This window comes from Trematomus bernacchii, unplaced genomic scaffold, assembly GCF_902827165.1.
Source record: "Trematomus bernacchii unplaced genomic scaffold, fTreBer1.1, whole genome shotgun sequence".
Lineage (NCBI taxonomy): Eukaryota > Metazoa > Chordata > Actinopteri > Perciformes > Nototheniidae > Trematomus > Trematomus bernacchii.
Genome location: NW_022987698.1, coordinates 9,949,739 through 9,969,503, shown reverse-complemented (window position 1 = coordinate 9,969,503; position 19,765 = coordinate 9,949,739). Strand labels below are relative to the sequence as shown.

Here is a 19,765-nt window from a genome sequence, read left to right as displayed (position 1 = left end):
AGTTACTTAACAGATTTGTATTAATGATGTGAAATATAATCAACACTTAAAGGTGGGGTAAGTTTGAGAAACCGGCTCGAGATACACTTTTTGTTATATTCCATGGAATGCTCTTAACATCCCGATAGCAATGAATATCTTAAGTGCTTTGACAAAAAATCCATAAAAGAAATTCATCTGTGGAAGCCGTAATACTGTAAAAAGTACGACCAATCATTTTAGCCGGCCCGGCTAAAATAACTGGATGGCCTACCTGCCTGTCAGCCTTCCATCTGTGCACAAACTTATCTCGTGCCCTCATTGGTCATGTGCGCGTACGTGTGTGTTGGAGGAGGGGCTCTATAAGGAAGTGGCAGATTTTCTCCGGTTGTGTATTTTCAAATTCTAGCGATCTCGAGCCGGTTTCTCAAACTTACCTACCCCACCTTTAAATAAGACTTTAGTTACACTTGGAGTACATTCACAAGCTACCCTGCAACATACACTTTACCAGCTTTGATAACACTTTAATGATCAATAATTATAATCAAAACTTATAATATATATTATTCTGAAGTGGGCCAATTTGCATAATGAGTACTTTTGCTTTAGTTATATTTGAATGCCAATACTTTGTTTTACTTTTACTTAAATAACATTTTGATTGCAGGACTTTTACTTGTTACAGAGTGTTCTCTGGTACTTCTACTTTGACTTAAGTACAAGATCTTCTCCCACCTCTGACAGCAATATATAAAAACCCAGTATAAAATAAAATGTCACGATAAGCGCTGGAAGTCTGTAGATTAACAAGAACCCTCGACTGTAAAAAACACCAAATGCAGAATGGGAAAACATTTTTCCCATTAACATCAACCTAAAAAAGTATGAAGAAGTAGTGATGCTAAAGCATCTGCTCATCACATGTGGAGTTAAAGGGATCAGAATCAACATTTCTGTTGTTAACAGCACGTCTGAGAAAGAGACACCAAAGAAGAAGAACAAAAAATTTAAGCAGGCCTCTGTTGCAGTATACAGGCAACCAGTATATCAACACATTGTGTGCAAATCAACTTAGACTCAAATGCTTCCTGTTATCTTTGGTGTTGTAGTTACTAAAGCTATTCTTGCAGGGCACAAGGTGGCTCCATAGTTGCAAAATATGTCTGCCTGCAAGCATAATTGTCCATGATAGTAGTTGGAGGTTTAACATGTGATTTTGCATTGGTTTGAGAGGATAATACAGAAACACAAAAAAAAGAGTCTGGTTCATGCCAAGTGGTCTTCAAATAAGAAAAATGTGCTGTATTATATTTGTGCATAGACAAGATAAATAAATATAATACAGAAAACACTAAAGTAAAAATATTTTAAAATACTATTTTAACATTACAATGAAACAGTTGATAGAGGAAAGCCAAGCCATTCCTTTGGCTAAACGGATGCAAGTCAAAACATGCATTGGTCACACCGTTTTTTCCAATACGTTTTTTTTGTGTCTTAAAATACATTTTCACACATTTTTGTAATAGTTTCTGCTGACATTGGCATACATACAGATAAAAGGCATAACACATGTAGCAGGAACCCCTGTATATAATGTGAAGGGATATTATAACTATAAGAAAATACCAGAATTAGCCACATTTTTTTATTTTCAATAATGGCCCAGGCGTCACAGTACAAAATGGTTTTCTAGCAGAATAAGAACAAAAACAGGTGATGCTGTTTTGAATTGGAACAAACACACAAAGCATTTGAAGCAATAGGGACATAGGCCTGAAAGAAAGAAAATACATGTGTATGTATTAATCATCATCATTGTTTTAGGTCATTACCTAATGATCTATAAATGTTTAGATTTCTACAGTGAATCGGAATTACTGTATATGACAAGCTATATTCAACAGTTCAACAAAAGCACATTTTACCCAAGTAACCAGCATGGGGCGATGTCTTTGTCAACAGTATTTGTGGCCGCAGAAGAAGAAGATCAGACTACCGTAAAGTAGCAGCAGAAGAAGAAGAAGCGGCTTTGTGACACAAGCTAGCGATATCGCCTCGACCAGTATCTGTCCGGCCCTGAGAGGCAGTAAACATAGATACAATCCCCGTTGAAGGTGAGTGAATAGTCGCTGTGTTGTTAGTAATACAACGACATACAAATTGAAATCCTAACTCCGTGCAGTTGGCTGTGTAACTGCAAGGCTATCCGCTAACCTGTATGCTAACTACAGCTAACACTAAATAGCTCGCTAACCGCTAACCACTAACTTAGCTACGTGTAGCTACATCGTCACAACATATGTTAACCATTAACAAACAAAAGTATGGAAATGCATACGTGCATGTGAATCTGATATTAAAAAACACAACAGAGAACACAGCTCGCTAAATATTATTATTTGTTCACACAACCCGTTGCCGTAGCGCGTGGCACGCCATTTGCTGCGCGAGCGATGTTGTACAGGTATTCATGCCTATCGTTGGAAACCGTAAAACTAGTACATGCAGTAAGGAGGTCAAAATTGACCGTTAAACGATTTTAATAACTAGATATCCAGAAATAAAGTTACAGTTTGCATTACTCTGCAGAAGAGTCATTCATTTCCTGCAGAAAGTTTCAACCCCGCCTCTCTCATACCAACTGTTTGAATAATATCACAAGTGGTCAACGTATGTAACTTACTGATAACTGCATTGGATAATGAGAAAGTATATCAGTTCTGTGTTGATACACTTGCATATTATTTAATTACCTGAGGTCTTTCAAAGAGAGCAAATGGATATATGAATAGATTGATATACAACTTGGGTAATACATTTGGAATTCATGTTTTAACAATAAACGTTGAATGCAAAGAAAAATTGCATTGTTTAGAGTTATTTTATGAATACAAACTAACGGCAAAACAAGTTAAAGATTTTTTCTTTTTTTCCTTCCTCAGACGGTGCCTGTTTTTGAATTGTGTCGACACAGAATCCAGGGCATCGTTGAAGTTAATGTATGTAAAGGGCTGCTTCCTAAAAAGCATTATTTTAAAATTCCTCCAACCATACATTAAATGAAACACTAAATGCTTTCACTTTCATGTATCATTTTGAAATCTGTGTTTTGCTGAAATCCTTTTGCATTTGGCCGTGTTGGCTGTGTAAAGACATCATCTAACCTTGAAAACTTTTTAAATCATTGGTTTCTTCAACCTACAGAAGAAAAAAAAAAGTTTTGACATTGACAAGTTGATCATAAACCCATGATTTTAATTTTATTTCCTCAATGCAATTTTCCTCAAGATATTTTGAACATTTGGAGCAAAGAGAATGATTTAAACAAATGGTGCGTTGCTATTTGTGGGGAGTCTGTACTGCAAATTAGTGAAACCATACAGACATTAACTGAAACCAGCTCCACTGCTAAACAATTTAAAGGACAGACAACGTTGAGATACGCAATGGGACCCTAAACTTAAATCGTGAAACATTTAAAAATGTCACAATATAACATCGCCTTGACTCTCCGTGGGTATCTGCCATTTTCTTGCACTTTCTCTTTTCAACTGCAATTAAACGTTGCGTTAGGGTTCGCGGCTTGGTGTTGCCTTCGGTGAAATGTGTTTTCAACATTGAGTTCAAACCATTTTCGGCTTATTTTAGCATTAAATGGAATCAGATGCTATCTGGTTTAGCTTGCGGACGCATTCTACGATAATACAAAAAAAAGAGTTTCTTTACTTCAACAAAAGATGTTGCCAATATATACGATGAAAAAGTCTCCACTGGATTGCCACAATATACCGCCTACCCCTGGGACAAATGTCTTGTATCATGAAAATAATTTCTGGCTTGGTTGGCTTTGTTTCTCAACACATTGCCTTGCATCTTAAGCGGTATAAAGCCAGACAGCATCTTTCCCATCCCTCCATGAGGTATCATTTGGAAGGATGTCCATTGCATCTCCGAATTTGCGTCGTGGATTTACATTTGCGCTTAATATAAACCGCATTAATCGTACTCTGATATTCCACCACTGTCCTTTTGCGCCATTCAAGTCAATCGCTCTAATGCATTACGGTTCAGTGCAGCGTTAAATCTTTATAATGACCTTCTGTCAACAAGGATTTGCGTTTTTTAACCAGCTTGTTTCAATTTCGAATAACAGTTGAACATTTATTTGCCACTGCATTTACGTTGTCTGAACTTTGTGATTTTGGTCTGCCACTTTTTGCTCTGCTAAAACTTTTCATCCCTCCAAGGAATTTGATCTCTTCTCTTAATTCACTGACATGTTTCAGGATTGTGGACGACAATTTAAAGAAGCTTATTATCGAACCATCAAACCTTTTCAAGCATTTGGCACGCACGAAGAAACCAGCAAACCCTTTTGGATTGAGCCATGTCTCGCAGAAGAAGCCACAGCGCATCCCCAGGAAGTTTTTCGCGCTCCTGCAGCAGTAATGACCCTAGAGATTTGGAGAGACGGATTTTTGTTGGGAATTTGCCGACCTCCGACATGGAAAAGAAGGATTTGGAAGAACTGTTCAGCACATATGGGAAAGTAATCGGTTAGTAAAACACAATACAATCAATAGGTTTAATTCATGATAATAATTTTAATCAAATCTAGTAACATTACGCATCATGAGTCGTGTTTTTCATGATAGGCAAACCTGTGAAATTCATAATGATATCCCTACTGCTACTATTTTTTCAATTAGATTAATGGATAGTTATGTTTTTCAAAATGATCTTAAGACTGTACAACTTAAAATGTTCCTCTTCCAGGCGTGTCCATGTTTCGCGGGTTCGGATTTGTACAATTTGAACGGGTTGAGGAAGCCGAAGCTGCAAAGGTGGCCCAAAAGGGTCGACTGTATAAAGGTTATAAAATAGGTAAGCCTTTGTGGGTGTGATTTTCTGCCAAAGAGAATAGGTGTAAGGCAAACCCATTTATTGGAAGGTTGTTTTCTTTTCTGTTTTGACTGTGAAAATCTTGATTGGGCATTATATTTTCAGTGTACTTCCCTTGCCAGCAAAGAAGTAGCACATTTTCAGTTTTAACGATAAACACTTACAAATAGTTAATTTATGCCAATTGTATTTTAATATGCTGCATGCCCGGTGATAAAACTAGTGCCTGATAACCCACATCTGACAGAGTTTAGGTTGTGTCATTTGACTTACAACTCAACAAAATGAAGATTCAGCCTAGCTGATTTTTCTACCTCTTTTTTATTTGTAGACATGTTATGTTATTGAGTTACAAAGCAAATAAACAAGTGCATTATTACATTCTGGCAAAGCCTTGATCTCTGAAAAATCTCTTCAACATGTAAAGGTCTCGCTTATGTTGATGTGTTTTCTGAAGGTAACATTTCAAGTAGAAAATCAAATTTACTAAGGTTGTACCAAGTATTTGTTAAAGTCAATGTTTTCGAGGTTGTCCAACCCATTCTCGTTAACACAATACTTAGAAGAAATGTATTCAAATTTAGCACAAACGTCCACTTGGACTGAAGGATTAACTGGTTTTGATTTTTGGCAGACAAAGCCCACCTTGAGCCCTATAAACACATTTTTGGCCAAAACAGAAGAATTCATATGCCAATTGTGGACAACAGGACTGGTCCAATTTCAAAATTGACATTCATGGGTCTTAATGAATTTGTAGGCTTTACAACGCTTTGGAGTAATTGGAAATGTGTTGATTAAACGAGTCGGAAACAGACTGGAATAAAATTCTACAAATATTCGATTATTCATAATAAAGAAATAAACTGGGAAAAAATTCCAGCTTTAAACAGAAAAAGTAGCCATGCAAAAAGAGAAAAAGCCGCGCATTATTTGAATGTTTTAGAATTTGAAATTCAACGTAATTAAGCATCAAACTATTCCGTACAGCCCTGTAATTTCCGCATTTAAGATTGGCTAGTGTTAATCATTCTTTTGAACAGTACTTGAAGTAGTTTAATGATCACTTCATTTCTTGTTCATCCTACAATTCAATTTGACGGATTTGGAAACTTGATTTGCTGCATTTTGTCGCGTTCAGTTTGGACTTTCCAACTTGGATGTTGGAGCTCATTTTTATTTGGATCGTGGAAGTAGTGACGCGGCCACTCCGTCCTGCGTGAAAACAGAAGCTGATAAACATGTCACTGTTATGTTCAACGTTTGGATTGATTTATTTTCAGATGTAAATATGGCAGTGGAGCGACGGCAACCTAAACCTCAATCCCAGCAGAGCCCTCCACGAAGGTAAAGTAACGCGAAATGGGTGTGAAGATCTACCATCACCTTTAAAAAAACAAAAAAACAACAAAGGCGTTAAACGTGTTCCTCAACTGTCGTTTACCTCCAGTTTTGAATCCATCTGAATGTAATTTCCAAAAAGTGTCTGTCTCAAAGATTCAACGCTTTTCAACATTTGTGTTCTTTGAGGGGGTTAGTCGTGCATTTCATCTTAGACTTAGAATATGCAACTTTCAAGCGAAATAAAACATGATGCTAGTTTCACCCTGCCCCGGATCTTTAACACAGGTCCATGTTTGCCTTTGACACATCCAGAATAGATTCAGCTATTAAAACAACATTAAAATGTATTTAAGGGAGATTATATTGTAGGAATGTGCATTTACACCCATAAGATCACAGTCCAGGGCAAGTGATGTGTTTTAATGGTTATTTATTAGGATGCGGATGCATTGTGAATACGTTTGACTTTTGACATGCCATATAGCTATATCTCAAGCTAAATGAGTAAACGTTCATATTGTGACAAAACCAAATGTTGGAAGAAGGGAAGACAAATTGAGGATTTTGCTTAATTTAGAGCAAATAATTGTGGAAGAGCTTAGTAAATACTGGTCCAACCCTAAATAGAACGGAAGACTAGGCATCATGTACCTTTTCTTAACATGAAAAGTTCAAACTGCTCTTACCATGCCCACTTGGATACACCTAGGTCCTTTCATGCTTGTAGAAACTGTAACAAAGCCTCAGCTGTCATTTTCTACTGTTTGCTTCCAAAAAGGGTTTAGACCGGATTGTTCCATGCAATCAAGAATAAACTCCTAGAAATGTGTGGAAACATTTCAAAGCTGAGATTAATGACTTGTACTTTCTAAAAACATTTCAAGCACATGCTTTTTCATTCGCATTTCTTACCCAGTATTTGCAGCGTGAGAATGTGTTTCACTGGAGAGCAAAACACAAACCATCTCAAGCAAATTGTGCTAAAGCGCAAAATAAAATGCCTTGTTCAAAAAGGTTAAACAGCCATGGTTCGTTTCCACTTTCAAAGCTGGACTTATGATCAATGAAACTCAAGCGGCCGTCGTCTCGGTTTTGTTGCGTGCACGGATCGATGGACATTTTCAAAAATCATTGTTGAAAAGACATTTATCGGAACCACCTCCTGGATTGAATTTATGTTAGTTCCGTTTGCGACCACATAGCTGCTTTCTCTTTCTGCTTCAGTTGTGTACAAATGAAACAATACCAACTTTGCACCAGTTGGGCAGAAGTAACCCGTTGCAGTATTTCATAGGCAACCGAAACTCGTACCGGCCTTTTACTAATTGCAAACTTTTCTCTCAGGGCCCCGTACAGCAGCTATGGAGACGGCAAAGAGCCCCGGCCTCGGTCACGCTCACCTGTTTATGCGCGTGAGCCTCGGGAAAGTCGTGACGGACGAGAATCTCGGGACAGCCGAGAAGGACGAGAGCCTCGGGAGAGCCGTGAAGTAAGAGACCCAGGGAGGGACCCAGGGAGGGACCCAGGAAGGGACCCAGGGAGGGACCCAGGAAGGGACCCAGGGAGGGACCCAGGAAGGGACCCAGGGAGGGACCCAGGAAGGGACCCAGGAAGGGACCCAGGGAGGGACCCAGGGAGGGAACCAGGAAGGGAACCAGGAAGGGAACCAGGGAGGGAACCAGGGAGGGAACCAGGGAGGGAACCAGGAAGGGACCCAGGGAGGGACCCAGGGAGGGAACCAGGGAGGGACCCAGGGAGGGACCCAGGGAGGGAACTAGGGAGGGAACCAGGGAGGGGCCACTCTCGTGACCATGATTACCGGTACCGTACCTCAGAGAGCAGAGACAAGGACCCTCGTGATCCTGCGTACAGGTGACTACTGACACTGAGCCCATTAGTTTGAAATCCACCTTTTGCATCTTTGTCTGACCTTGAAATGTCTCCATGCAGCAGGGAAGAATATGACCGACTCTACCGCAGTGGCAGCGGTGCAGAAGAGTTTTACCGGAGGAAGGAAGAACCCTTCAGGGAGCCGTTCAGAGATCCCTGGAACGGGCGCCGTGAGTCAGAGGGTGTGTACGACGGTGTACTTTCCAAATATTATTGATGAATTACTGTTTGTGGTTATGGGTATCATTTTGACTAACTAGCTCGGTTGTCGAGATGTGAGGATGCAGCTTCATTACCAAACAGACAAACCTACAACAATCAGATTTTAAATACTATTCAGCTTTCTGTCCATTTCATAGTAAACATTTTTTGAACAACTGCAGTATTAAAACTAGGCTTTATTAGCATGTTTTTGAAGTCCTTCTATAATTGTTATTCAACCTTCTGAAAAATGTTCTGACTCTACAGCCGCAGCGGTAGATGATCGTGCGAGACCAGAAGAGCGTCGGCGTAATGAATTGTATCGACAGTACTACGAGGAACTCCAGCGACGCTACGACACAGACCGCCCGGTCGACTGCTCCGTGATTGTCGTCAACAAGGCGCAAAAGTATGTCCACTCTTTACAAGAAATCATGGATCAGAAACGTCTCTAGATTAGATTGGACTCAACTTTATTGTCCTTGCACAGAGTACAAGCACTAGGACCATGAAATAAACGGAATAAGCATCTAACCAGAAGTGCAAAACAAGTAGTAAAGTGCAGTGTTATTCGTAGCATAATATAAATATCTCTGTTCGACCAGTACATGGCATGTTTTTATTTCATATCGTTCCTGTGTTTCTTTGTGTGATTTGCTTGAAAATCTACTGTCGGGAGTATGCGGAGACGGTCGGGAGGAAAATCCGTGATGTGGGCATGGTGGTGGATCTGATCTTCCTCAACACGGAAGTGTCGCTAACACAAGCCCTGGAGGATGTCGGCCGAGCTCGCACTCCTTTTGCCATCATCATTACCCAGCAGCACCAGGTGCACCGCTCCTGCACTGTCAACATCCTGTTCGGCACACCGCAAGGTAACGCAAGCCCACAGTATCCACCTCTTTGGAACTGAACACTTCTCCCTCTTTACATTTGTTTTCAGTAACTTGTCATGTTCTTATGGTATTTCCTTTGTGCAAAAGAAAAAGAAAATATATAGTTTTTTTTATAATAGTTCTACTTAATGTCTCTTACTCTTTATGTATGCATTATGATACACAACATTCCGCGTATGTGTAAACCTACTTGGCAATAAACCTGATTCTGCTGGTTGGTCACCAAAGCGTGCATCTTCTGTTTTTACATGCTAACATTCCTCTTTCTTTAAATTGTATTATTTCCATAGAGCATCGAAACATGCCAATACAGGACGCCATGATGCTGGTTTCCCACAATTATGACACCTACAAAGTTGAAAACCGCGAAAAAGAACGCGAGGAGATTGCCAGAAAGGCTGCCAAGATGGCGGACGATGTGTTACTCAGGGAGCCTGACAGAGAGGGCCATCCCGTCTCTGTGCTCACCTCCATCACACTGCTGTCTGAGAACAGGTATGTTAATATTATATTAATATTTTAAGACCAGAGAAGTTGAGAAGGTAACATTAATGTAACTCTCTGTGATACCTTCTATTTTCAATTTCCATGTTTTGCATGCTATAGCCGCGTTCACACCAAGTACTTTGCCGTATTTAGTGCCGGCACTCAGCGCCCCGGCACTTATGACCCCAGGGCATTTAGTACAGATCGCGTTCACACCGGAGTACTTTTCTCTGAGGGAAGATTACGCAAATGAGCCGCTGACGTCACTTCGTCTTCTTCTGCTTTGGGTTTACTGGCAGGCAGCAAACAACTTCACGGCGTATACTGCCACCCGGAGTCCCCGGCCGGAAGTCCCCGGAGTTGGGGACTGGCTTCAGTAGAAGCTGCTGGGACTCCCAGCAGCTTCTACTGAAGCCTTCCGAGTAAATCGCCAGAACGCCGACACCTCCTCATCTCCACCGCTCCCATGTTTTTTTTTGTGTTGCCATAAGTTAGTCTCTCTGCGTTTGTGCGCTGGGCGAATGCTAATGCTAATAATGCTAATGCGAGGATAATAAAATGGCGGCTTCACAAAACGTTTTGGGAGTTTTACGGGGCGTGGTTTGCAATTCGCCCAGCCAATCAGAACTGGGGCACTTTTTCCCCCCAGGAAAGTACGATCTCTCAGCAGGCACTAAAAATGGGGGTAAAAGTTCCAGAGATTAAGTGCTCTTTTTGGTGTGAACGCGACATAAGGGGTACTAACGGAACTAAACGCGAAAAGTACGGTGAAAAGTACTCCGGTGTGAACGCGGCTATTGTTTCTTAAAAAGCTCCCACACTTTGAATAACTGTATTTCTCTGTGTGGTAGATTTGTCACCCCAGAGGAATTGGACAGTCTCATTGCCTACCTGAACGACAAAAGAGGACGGCTGCTGCGAAGCACTGCAGACCCTCTTGCAGGTAAGACAAAAATAATTTTCGCCAGACAAGAAACTTGGTGACTGTAATCATTCATCCTGTCCTTGCTGGCTCAGAGGATGTGATTTCAGTGGAAAGTGTTTGATTTAAACCAAAAATGGTTTAATATTTGAAATTGAACAGTTTTGTTGGTTTGTCTCCAAGCAGATGCTGAACAAAGCAATACAATCATGATCAAAACATGCAATCAAAGCTAATATTATCAGCTGGTTAAATGAATACATTTACATGTATTGCTGTTGGTATAAAGTATTTGGTAAACTATTAATAAGTTGTGTTGGTAAATGCTTTGAAAGTCTAGGAATTTGAAGTACCTGGAAATTGCTTGAATTTTACCAAAAATAACTGGACAACCTTGTTATCTTTTTTAACTATAATGGTCTAAGATTAGTTCTGACTCAGAGCTCCACCCAAGTCTGGACTGATACTCTTATCCAATTGCACACATCTATTCGCCCACTGATATTTGCATAAAGGTAGCCGGCCAATCAGGGCAAGCCTCCCTGATTACATGCAGATATTTAATGCAGGATAACAGACAGCAGCATGCCTGCCTTACATACTGTGTACTCTGCACCTACTCGGGTAGGGGGGTACGTTTGTGCAAAATTCAGTGGGCAACCGCAGTGTAGCCTAGGGCTTAGCCTGTGCTGATAGAACAAGTGTACTACAAAGTAACCTTTGTTATTGTTCCACTCATCTTGGTTTGAAACCAGAAGCTCAATGTGTCCAATGTTCCAGTTGGCAGAGCAGAAAACTCTAACTGCTCTTCTCCCCTTCTAGCTGCAGCTCCAGCCTCAGCCCACCATGACGTCCCCTCCTCAGCCGCAGGACTGCCCCCCCCACCACATTCCACCCACAACCCCCCACAGTCCAGCCACCTCGGCCTATCGGCTGCTTCCAGCGCTGCCCCCAACAGCAGCCACCAGCAGGAGCTGCAGGCCAAGATCCTCAGCCTGTTCAACAGCGGGCTGACAGCCAGCCAGCCCCCCCCCGCCCCCCAGCCCAAGCCCTACGGCTCGCTCGGCCCTCCCCCCTCCATGAATCCAACGCGTCCACCCATGCCCGGCCCCCCTTCAGCCCAGGGTTACGGCGCCCTGCAGGGCCGCATGCAGGTCCCCCAGGGTGGCCAAAGACCCCCCACCTCTGCCTCAGGTATCAATTTTGACAGCCCGAGCGTACAGAAGGCGCTGGACACCCTCATTCAGAGCGGTCCGTCTCTCAACCACCTGGTGGGCAGCTCCGCCCCTCAGCAGCCGCCCCCAAGGTCGTCCCCTGGCATGGGCCAAGCCCCCCCCATGTCCATGTACCCCCGACATTACTGATGGCCGTAGTGAATAACATACCCCCTCTCCCTGTGACACCTCAGACCCCCCACTAACTCTCTGTGCAGTGAAATAACCGCCTGTGTAAAGGTAGATCGTACAGTTGAGTGTTTTGTTCAAGCTTTTAATCTTTTTTTTTTATTAATAATTATGTGTTCAGTTGATTTAAGTGACAGCTTGGCGGGATTAGCTAATGTTCTGTTTTTTTTATTATTAGTCAGAAGATAATTGAGTCTTCTTAAATGTGAGTTAAACTGAGGCATGTGTATCAGTTTGTTTTGATGGACTCCTTTGTTCTTTTCCAACCATGATGTGTTTTATAGTTTTGCACATAGTGGGTTTTTTTCTATTTGTAACAATTTCATTGTAAAAGAATGATTAAAAACTCGAGACACAATTGCTGTAATAAAATGGTATTGGTTTATTGCATTTTGTGCTGACAAATCTATAAAATGGAACGGGTATCGCCAGAAGCCATAGATATAAGCATTTGAAATGTAAGATAAAACTACTTTTTCCTCTTTTTTTATGTACCATGAAACACAATAGAGAATAATACATGTCTTTTTTAAATTTTAGAATATTTAACTTACACTGACACAAAAAAAACACCTCCACACTAACTGTATTTGATTTATTTACACGTAGCCCCCTCCCACCCCTGCCCCCAGCAGTTACAAGTGCACATGTACACACACACTCCCACAGAACTGAAAGGAACACACTACGCTTTACCATAAGACCAGGTACAGTATCAAGGAAGAGTAATGAACGTTTCTGAATTAAAAAATAAAATAAATTCATACTACTGATATTTGATACAGGTATGCTGTATATCATTTATATCTACATCCATTACGTTTGTCAGGCATCCATACAACATGTTTCCCACAACTCCAGTGAATTGAAAACAAACCTGGACAGTGGCAAAATGAATCTGCAGGGAGGTACTGGTTATTCAATTAAATACTATATTGTATATATTTGATTTATATATATATATTTACTATATTTGTAAAAGGCCATAAAGTGTTAAAGGAAAAATATATAAGCAATACCAATCATGTCTGTCAGATACATAAGAAGCCGGCTAACTTCATTTGCTCGTTCTTGATAGGCATTTTTTTTTATAATTGTTAAATGTATAGTTTTGGACAGGCTGCATTTTTCATCAAGTTGCTGATCTGCAGGCATCTCCTCTACTACTTTGGCACTTTCATAGTTTTACCCTTTTGAAACGATATGTTTTATCTAATAAACCTTTAATAATAAACAGTATTTACTTGTATAATTCACTGGAGCACACCATCATTTATGTAGTTAACTGAAATATACTTTGGTAGTCAGTTTATCTGCAGATAATATTTGACACAATGAGAATACCTTGTCAACAAATCCACCATAAAAAATAGAATCTTGTAGTATAATAATAATAATATTCATCTTGTATACAATGATTGGCCAGTCCTAAGGAAAGAAAATCATAGTACTAAAAGAAAAAGTTCCTAATGATAAAAACAAAATACTTTTATACCACAAACACCCAATATATTTTCAATACACCTTGTTCAGGATAATCGCATGCATGCACTGAGTTACACAACATGACTGGGACGTGGCTCTGCTCGCAGCGGCCGACGGCCCCTCGACTTCTTCTCTAACTCCCAGAGAGGACGACTGTGTGAAATGCAATCGGGCACGTCTGTCTGAAAATACACTGAAGGGTTTTCCATCTTATCTCAGCTACAGACTACGTGTGCCCTCTTTCAAAATCTAGGACTTGTTGTTTTTCTCTGTTGGTATCTTAAACAGGACAGCCTCCTCAACCTGGTAACAGATGTGTTTCAGAGCCCTTAATATCCATTTAAGGATGGAGACTGGGTAATGATCACCGGCAAGTTTGTCTCATGCTACAGTTGTGCAGGCGAAGGATCTGATCTAAATCATGGATCAGCTGTGGGGAGAGGGGACGTGCTGGTTTTTGAAAGTAGACCATCAGGTGTCGTGCGAGCAGAGCCATTGCCAGAATTGGAAGCGCGAGTTTTATATTCTTTGATCATTTTTCAGAATTATACTGCAATCACATTTAAAATACACAGCTGGGGTGGATTTAGTGGCTGGGATGGGGGAGGCCGGGGGGGATTTTTTGGGGCAGATGGGGTGAGGAGGAGAGGGGAAGTGGTGGTGGGGGGGGGGAGGAAGTCTGGGAAGGCTCACTTCACAGATTGAGTGACAAGCACAATAAATGTAACTATTTTTCTTTTTTAAAGAAGTTTGGCAAGAGAAAGGAAAGAATGTGATGCATGCTAAAAATGTTCAAGGAAATGCTGACACGAGAAGATGTAAACAAAATCAGCAGGTAGTTTCTGGGTGCTTGCAGTTCAAAACCGCTGCAGGAGGATGGGAGTTAATCATATTTTATAGTCTGGGCTGTCAGACCTCCACGGCTGGCTGTAATACACTCGTGTGCCACCAGAGATCTCTGTGGGGCAAGGGTTTACTGCGCAGACCCCTCCCCCCCCACTCAGTGTCAAAGTGCTTTGCTGTCTCAGCCACATCAGATAAACACTGTCGATCTTTATTGTCCGTGAGACCTGGTGACAAACATTCTGATGAAATAAGTGACACCTCCAGTTGTTTCGTAGAAAATAAACAACATAACAAAATGAAAATCAATGTGAGAACAATATTGCACGTAATCATACAAAACTCTAAGACTTTGCCACAGTGATTGAACAGTGTACAACAAAAGACAACACTAGTCGGTTACAGTGTCTCTGACTTTAGTGATATATATTTACACAGGTGAGATGACCGTTTCCAAGGCCCATCCATTCGCAAACTCAAAAATCTCCTATTACGTTATAAGACTATTGGAGTGAGATTGAAATATAACAAGTAACAATATAGTGAACTCATACTTTTTCTTTTATTTCTTGTTTTCAAGGTCTAGCGATGTTTCCGGATGAGCGGCAAACACTCGAGAGTTCCCAAAAACAATCTGTAACTCAATGAGAACGTTTGGCGACCTTTAACCCCGCTCTGCACCTTGAACATACAAGTCATCACTATAGAAACCACTAAAACAAATATTGCCACATAGTACCATGCAAACAGCAATTATAAAACATTTATAATTCAATAAATAAATTCATTTCCAATAAACTTCTCCAATAAACATCAGATATCTTTTCTTTTGAATCAATTTAAAAGGCTCAGTTGATGCAGGCAATGTTGTGGAGACAATCCCAAAACAGCCGCGTTCTTCAAAAACTGACGTGAACCACTCCCTTTGTCAGAGTAAAGTGTGGCAAGAAAAGAAAGTCTTCATGACTTGGCACCCTTAAATCTTTGAAAACTAGGAGCGGCTGCTTTCTTAAGTATCACAGGTGTGAAAGGTAGGTGTGTTATAAATTTGAAAAGCAGATAAATATTCATATTTAAATATATTTGAGTGATTTTTGTAAGCTTAAAGTAAATCATCTGTTACGTTACTTCAGGGGTTACAGATAGTGGTTTTTAAAAAGAGAGTAAAAGGTGGAGGGTTTGCCCTCAGTTATAATATTGCATCAAGGTATTCAGTGTCTCATAAAACAGAAAGCTAACCCTGTCCAAAGATCTCAGGCCAAATGTCTACAGGTACAGCCTCGCTTTGTTTCCACCGCCACTGATATGTATGTCTATACCCTTTTTCACTTGATCTTTAGTCGTCTCTATTTACAGTACAAATACATCTATAGATACTAGCAGCATTCACAACATATGGTCCGACATTCAAGCAACACTAAAAACATTTAATACTGTTGTAAATAGTTCTAGAAACTAATTTGTTTTGCTTCCTTATATTGTATATACTGTATATATATATTTATACGGTATTTATTTATATTTCTACTACAAGTGCAAATGACCAAAAACAGTTTCTTTAAGAAAAGAAACGGAAATAAAGTAAAGTGACAGCTGTTCTTGGTCAGAGTGAGATGAATCTGGATATTTGTTTTTTTAAAGACTTACGAAATCTACATATACAAAATACATGTGTAAAAAAATAAATAACATGATCACATGAGTCCGGATTTTCAACTATTGCACATTCCTTCCAAGATGCACTTTTTAAATCTAAATATGATTTGCTCACAAGTCATTCAGTCGGGGACATGTGTGGCTCAAATCTGTTTCCAATCTGGAGGATATAAAATCTCAGCGGAGAGTCTACTGCATAGAGTTCAGTCTGGTGGACAACGTGAGTTTCCTAGCTACAGAAGCCATTGTCCTCTCTATTCATTTAGACCTGACCCTATAAACAATCAATCAATAGATGTTCAAAACTTTAGTTAGAGCTGATATACTTTAAATCTGAGCGTCTGAACATCTCTTATTTTATCATCTACAGGGGGCGACTTTCTACCCTTAGTGTCATTCCCATTCTAGTTTCATGTAGACACCTCAGTTTCCCGTTTTTAGCACACTCTAATTCAATCATTTTTGTTCAATATTTCTCTTTGAAAAATACTTTGATATGGCACATTTAATGCATCTAAATGAGGCAAAAACAACAATATATCTTTGAGTGACAATCAAAATGACAACTATTTGATCAATGTGTGTAACTTTGTCTATAAACATAAATACATATTTGTTCTCTAGATGAAAAAATAACATTTAGTGTTTCATTTTTTTTTAAATTCAATGAATTTGTTGAATTCATTGAACTTTCACTTGTTGCACAGTGGCGGACAGTGCAGGTGCAGTGCTTGTCGAGGTTACAATGACAGTTACCATAGTGACAGGAGCCTATGCCATCCAATAAATAAATAAATAGATAAATAAATATTAAAATTCAGCGGTTTTTTCGAGCTGTCCTTCTGAGCGAAGGAGCGTTTTCTCTCCACTAGAAGCTTTTTAGTATGTCACAAAAATACTACACTCATACTGAACAACGCGTCAGAGCTTGTACATTATTTACAGTGATCCACACGAGGGTCGAGGGTGCTGGCAATGATAATCTCCTCGGGGTGTTCGTACGGTCTCCACACTCCGCTGTCACACCAGCCTTCTGGTAGGAAACGCACTTTTTCACAGTTTTATTTACGTGTCAATCTCTACAAACTAAGCTATCCTTGTTGTATTTTTTTTGGCACTAACAGTGGCCACGGGGATGAACAGCCACTAAGAAATGGGTAGAAAGAGAGATGGTGGTAACAGAACACGTGGAGTAGAAACACACACAGTTATAAGGACGCCATGCTAACGCAGTGTTCAGTTTAATACTGCAGGTTTGATCCACGTGCCTTTTCAGTCTTCTTCAAATACCAATGTGAATTTCACAGTTCATACTTTGCGACTTGCTTCTGCTTCCAGCTGGTGGTCTGACCGTGTGCAGCAGTGTCTTTCTGAAAGAGAAATCACATCGCAGCGGGCAGTCGCGCTGTGGGAGGTGTCCGATCACCACAAAGGAAATAAACACACAATCCTACACTGAGCTCATTCAGCCGGCTCTCTACGAACAGGAGCCGCTGCTATGCCACACTTGTATTTGAAAAAAAAAAAGAATCTGCAGGGATTTGAAACAAAGACGGACACAGAGACATGCATATGCGCTCACACCTCAACTAACAACCAACAGCACCACCTCCTCCTTACCCAGTGAATCAATGAGGGTTCCTACAATCGATTACAGACTAGCGAAGAAAATATATATTCTAGATAGTCTCTCAATGGGTCTAGAGCATACAGTAGTTTGAGTAGCTTACTGGACTAGAATGAAGGTTGAGTAGCTCATTGGTCTGCTGGGGTGGAGCGGGGGGGGGGCTGAAGCTGAGCTGGTGTTTGGGTGTGAGAGGACTATCGTACAGAAATAAACGATCAGAGCGACATAATGAAGAAGCTGCGCTGATGACAGAGTAAAGGTGACACAGGAACAGGGCTGGGGGAGGGTGGCAGTGGGGGAGGGGGCTGCTTTTTCAGGAGTAGATGGTGATGACCTCGCGGCCGCCTCCGCGGACCAGGAGGACCCGGTTGAGACCGTCAGTGAGGACCTCGAGGAACTCCATGTCTTGAAAAGAAGTGTTAAAGAAAAGCGACGAAGCACTGGCAGCATAGACGGCAAAACATGGTGGAAGAGAAACGTCAGCAAAGATAGAGGAAGGGAATTCATATAAGTTCAATTATACATTTACAAAAATAAAGGCTATTCTCTGACATTATCAAGTCATTCATTTGTGAGAACAAAAAAACGAAAACTTAAATCAATTGTTCACAATTTTTGGAAACAGATGCTCACTACCTTTCTTGCACATAGTTGGATGAGAAGTCACGTCTGTACGGTAAATATTCATTTAGATTAACAGTCAGGTTAGCTTAGCATAAAACCTGGCAACAGGAAATCAGCAAGCCTTACTTTGTCAAAAAGTACAAAAAGTATTTTTTTTTTTAAAGCTAACCAATTTTGCATTATACCTTGTATTCTTAATCCTGCTGAAGTGTAAGTGTAAACATAAGATGTTTGTTGCATCGGGGGTTATATGCCAGAATGTGGCTGCGGTCAAATATTAAAATCAGGTCCTATGTCTCTTCCAAGGAAAGATGTGAAGGAGAATTCATAAGGACTCAGGAAAGACCCCTGTGGTGCTCCGAGAACACCCTTATGGCGCAGTTCCACTACAGCGCGGAGCTCGCTTTAAGCGTGCCGTGTCGTGCCGTGCCCGTTTTTGGTTGCGCTTCCACTAGGCCTAGTTCCGGCCCGGCCCGGCCCGGGGCCACTTTTTCACCTCTTTTCTGGCCCGAGAAAATTGTGGTTCTATCGAGGCCAACAAACAGGGCTGAGTCGGGCTGAGTATGCTAAACTAGAGAGAGGAGCACTGGCAAGGGGGCTACAACTACAACAAGATGGACATATTTGACCGTGATTTAATTGTAATACACGTTTCAAAATGATGCCGAAGTAACAACATATTGACACCGGTTAGTAAAAACCATGAATTAATGCTTTGTCAAGTCTGCAGACAGACGGCAGGCGAAAAACCTTTTAAAATGCGTGTTTTTCTAGATGGAGATTGGCTAAGCTAACGCAGTATATGCTCCGACCGTCCACACTCACAACAACGGCCTATACAGACATAAATAAAGCAGCGACTGTATTCACCATGACACAGGCAGTCTGTGGTTTGTACTTGTTTAACTTTTGTCTAGTTTCTGAACATATATGAGGAGCTGTGAGCTCTGAGTGCTAACAGCTAACGGCTGTGTTGTGTTTCTGGGGTTCTCATTGAAGATGACGTCACGGCTCCGCCTACACTGCGTTACTATAGTAACTACCCCAGTTCCTAAACTGTAATGGAAGCGCAGCATGAAGTGAGTCGGCCCTGTTAAGGCCAAGCCGTACCGAGCCGTACCGAGCGTGGCCGAGGCCGACCGTGTAGTGGAAATGCGCCATTACACTAGGTTCTGTGATTTTACGACGCTGGATGTTATTGACGTCTGCCTGCTGTGTCTCTTTAAGAGCTGCTTGGACAGATGTGAGTTGTATTGACCTTTTCATCAATTGGCAAGAAAGCATATTTTATTGTCCAAGATGTCAAACTACTGCTTTAGAACGCACTGTTTGCATTAAGATACATACATATTAAATATTATGTTAAAAACCACAATATAGCTGTGCATTTCTATCAATACCAGTCAATGTCTTAAAGTCATCTCCCACTGACAGACTCAGAGACATATTTCATTATTAGTTTTATACTAAACTGTAACTGAAAAAAATGCAGTGGTCTAAA

At 40.8% G+C, this 19,765-nt stretch overlaps 2 protein-coding genes across 11 annotated transcripts in view; one reads left to right on the top strand and one right to left on the bottom strand.

Annotated features, from left to right (window-relative positions):
- Nucleotides 1-1,981: 1,981 nt before the first annotated feature.
- ncoa5 (nuclear receptor coactivator 5) lies at nt 1,982-12,387 on the top strand. Of its 6 annotated transcripts, none has more exons than XM_034138765.1 (12): nt 1,982-2,099; nt 2,928-2,984; nt 4,272-4,541; nt 4,762-4,869; nt 6,171-6,234; nt 7,576-8,103; nt 8,185-8,303; nt 8,590-8,731; nt 8,995-9,197; nt 9,509-9,713; nt 10,556-10,647; nt 11,449-12,387. In XM_034138765.1, the coding sequence occupies exons 3-12, from the start codon at nt 4,373-4,375 to the stop codon at nt 11,988-11,990; spliced, it is 2,172 nt and encodes a 723-aa protein (XP_033994656.1). In that variant the 5' UTR covers nt 1,982-2,099; nt 2,928-2,984; nt 4,272-4,372; the 3' UTR covers nt 11,991-12,387. The 6 variants fall into 6 exon arrangements, with proteins under 6 accessions (XP_033994656.1, XP_033994654.1, XP_033994655.1 ...); XM_034138763.1 differs by having other exon boundaries at nt 8,182-8,303; XM_034138764.1 differs by lacking the exon at nt 2,928-2,984 and having other exon boundaries at nt 8,182-8,303.
- Nucleotides 12,057-19,765, bottom strand: part of slc12a5a (solute carrier family 12 member 5a) — a 156,774-nt gene continuing 149,065 nt past the window's right edge. For all 5 annotated transcript variants that reach the window (XM_034138758.1, XM_034138759.1, XM_034138760.1 and 2 more), the window contains one exon: nt 12,057-18,045. In XM_034138758.1, coding sequence (XP_033994649.1) covers nt 17,954-18,045 — 92 coding nt within the window. In that variant the 3' untranslated portion in view covers nt 12,057-17,953. The remainder of the gene's footprint in view (nt 18,046-19,765) is intronic.

Bases quoted from the DNA above. Each gene is read 5' to 3' on its own strand.
- ncoa5 (XM_034138764.1), top strand. From the start codon at position 4,373: ATGTCTCGCAGAAGAAGCCACAGCGCATCCCCAGGAAGTTTTTCGCGC. The intron at 6,235-7,575 runs GTAAAGTAACGC...CTTTTCTCTCAG, and splicing joins CAGCAGAGCCCTCCACGAAG to GGCCCCGTACAGCAGCTATG. The intron at 10,648-11,448 runs GTAAGACAAAAA...CTCCCCTTCTAG, and splicing joins CACTGCAGACCCTCTTGCAG to CTGCAGCTCCAGCCTCAGCC.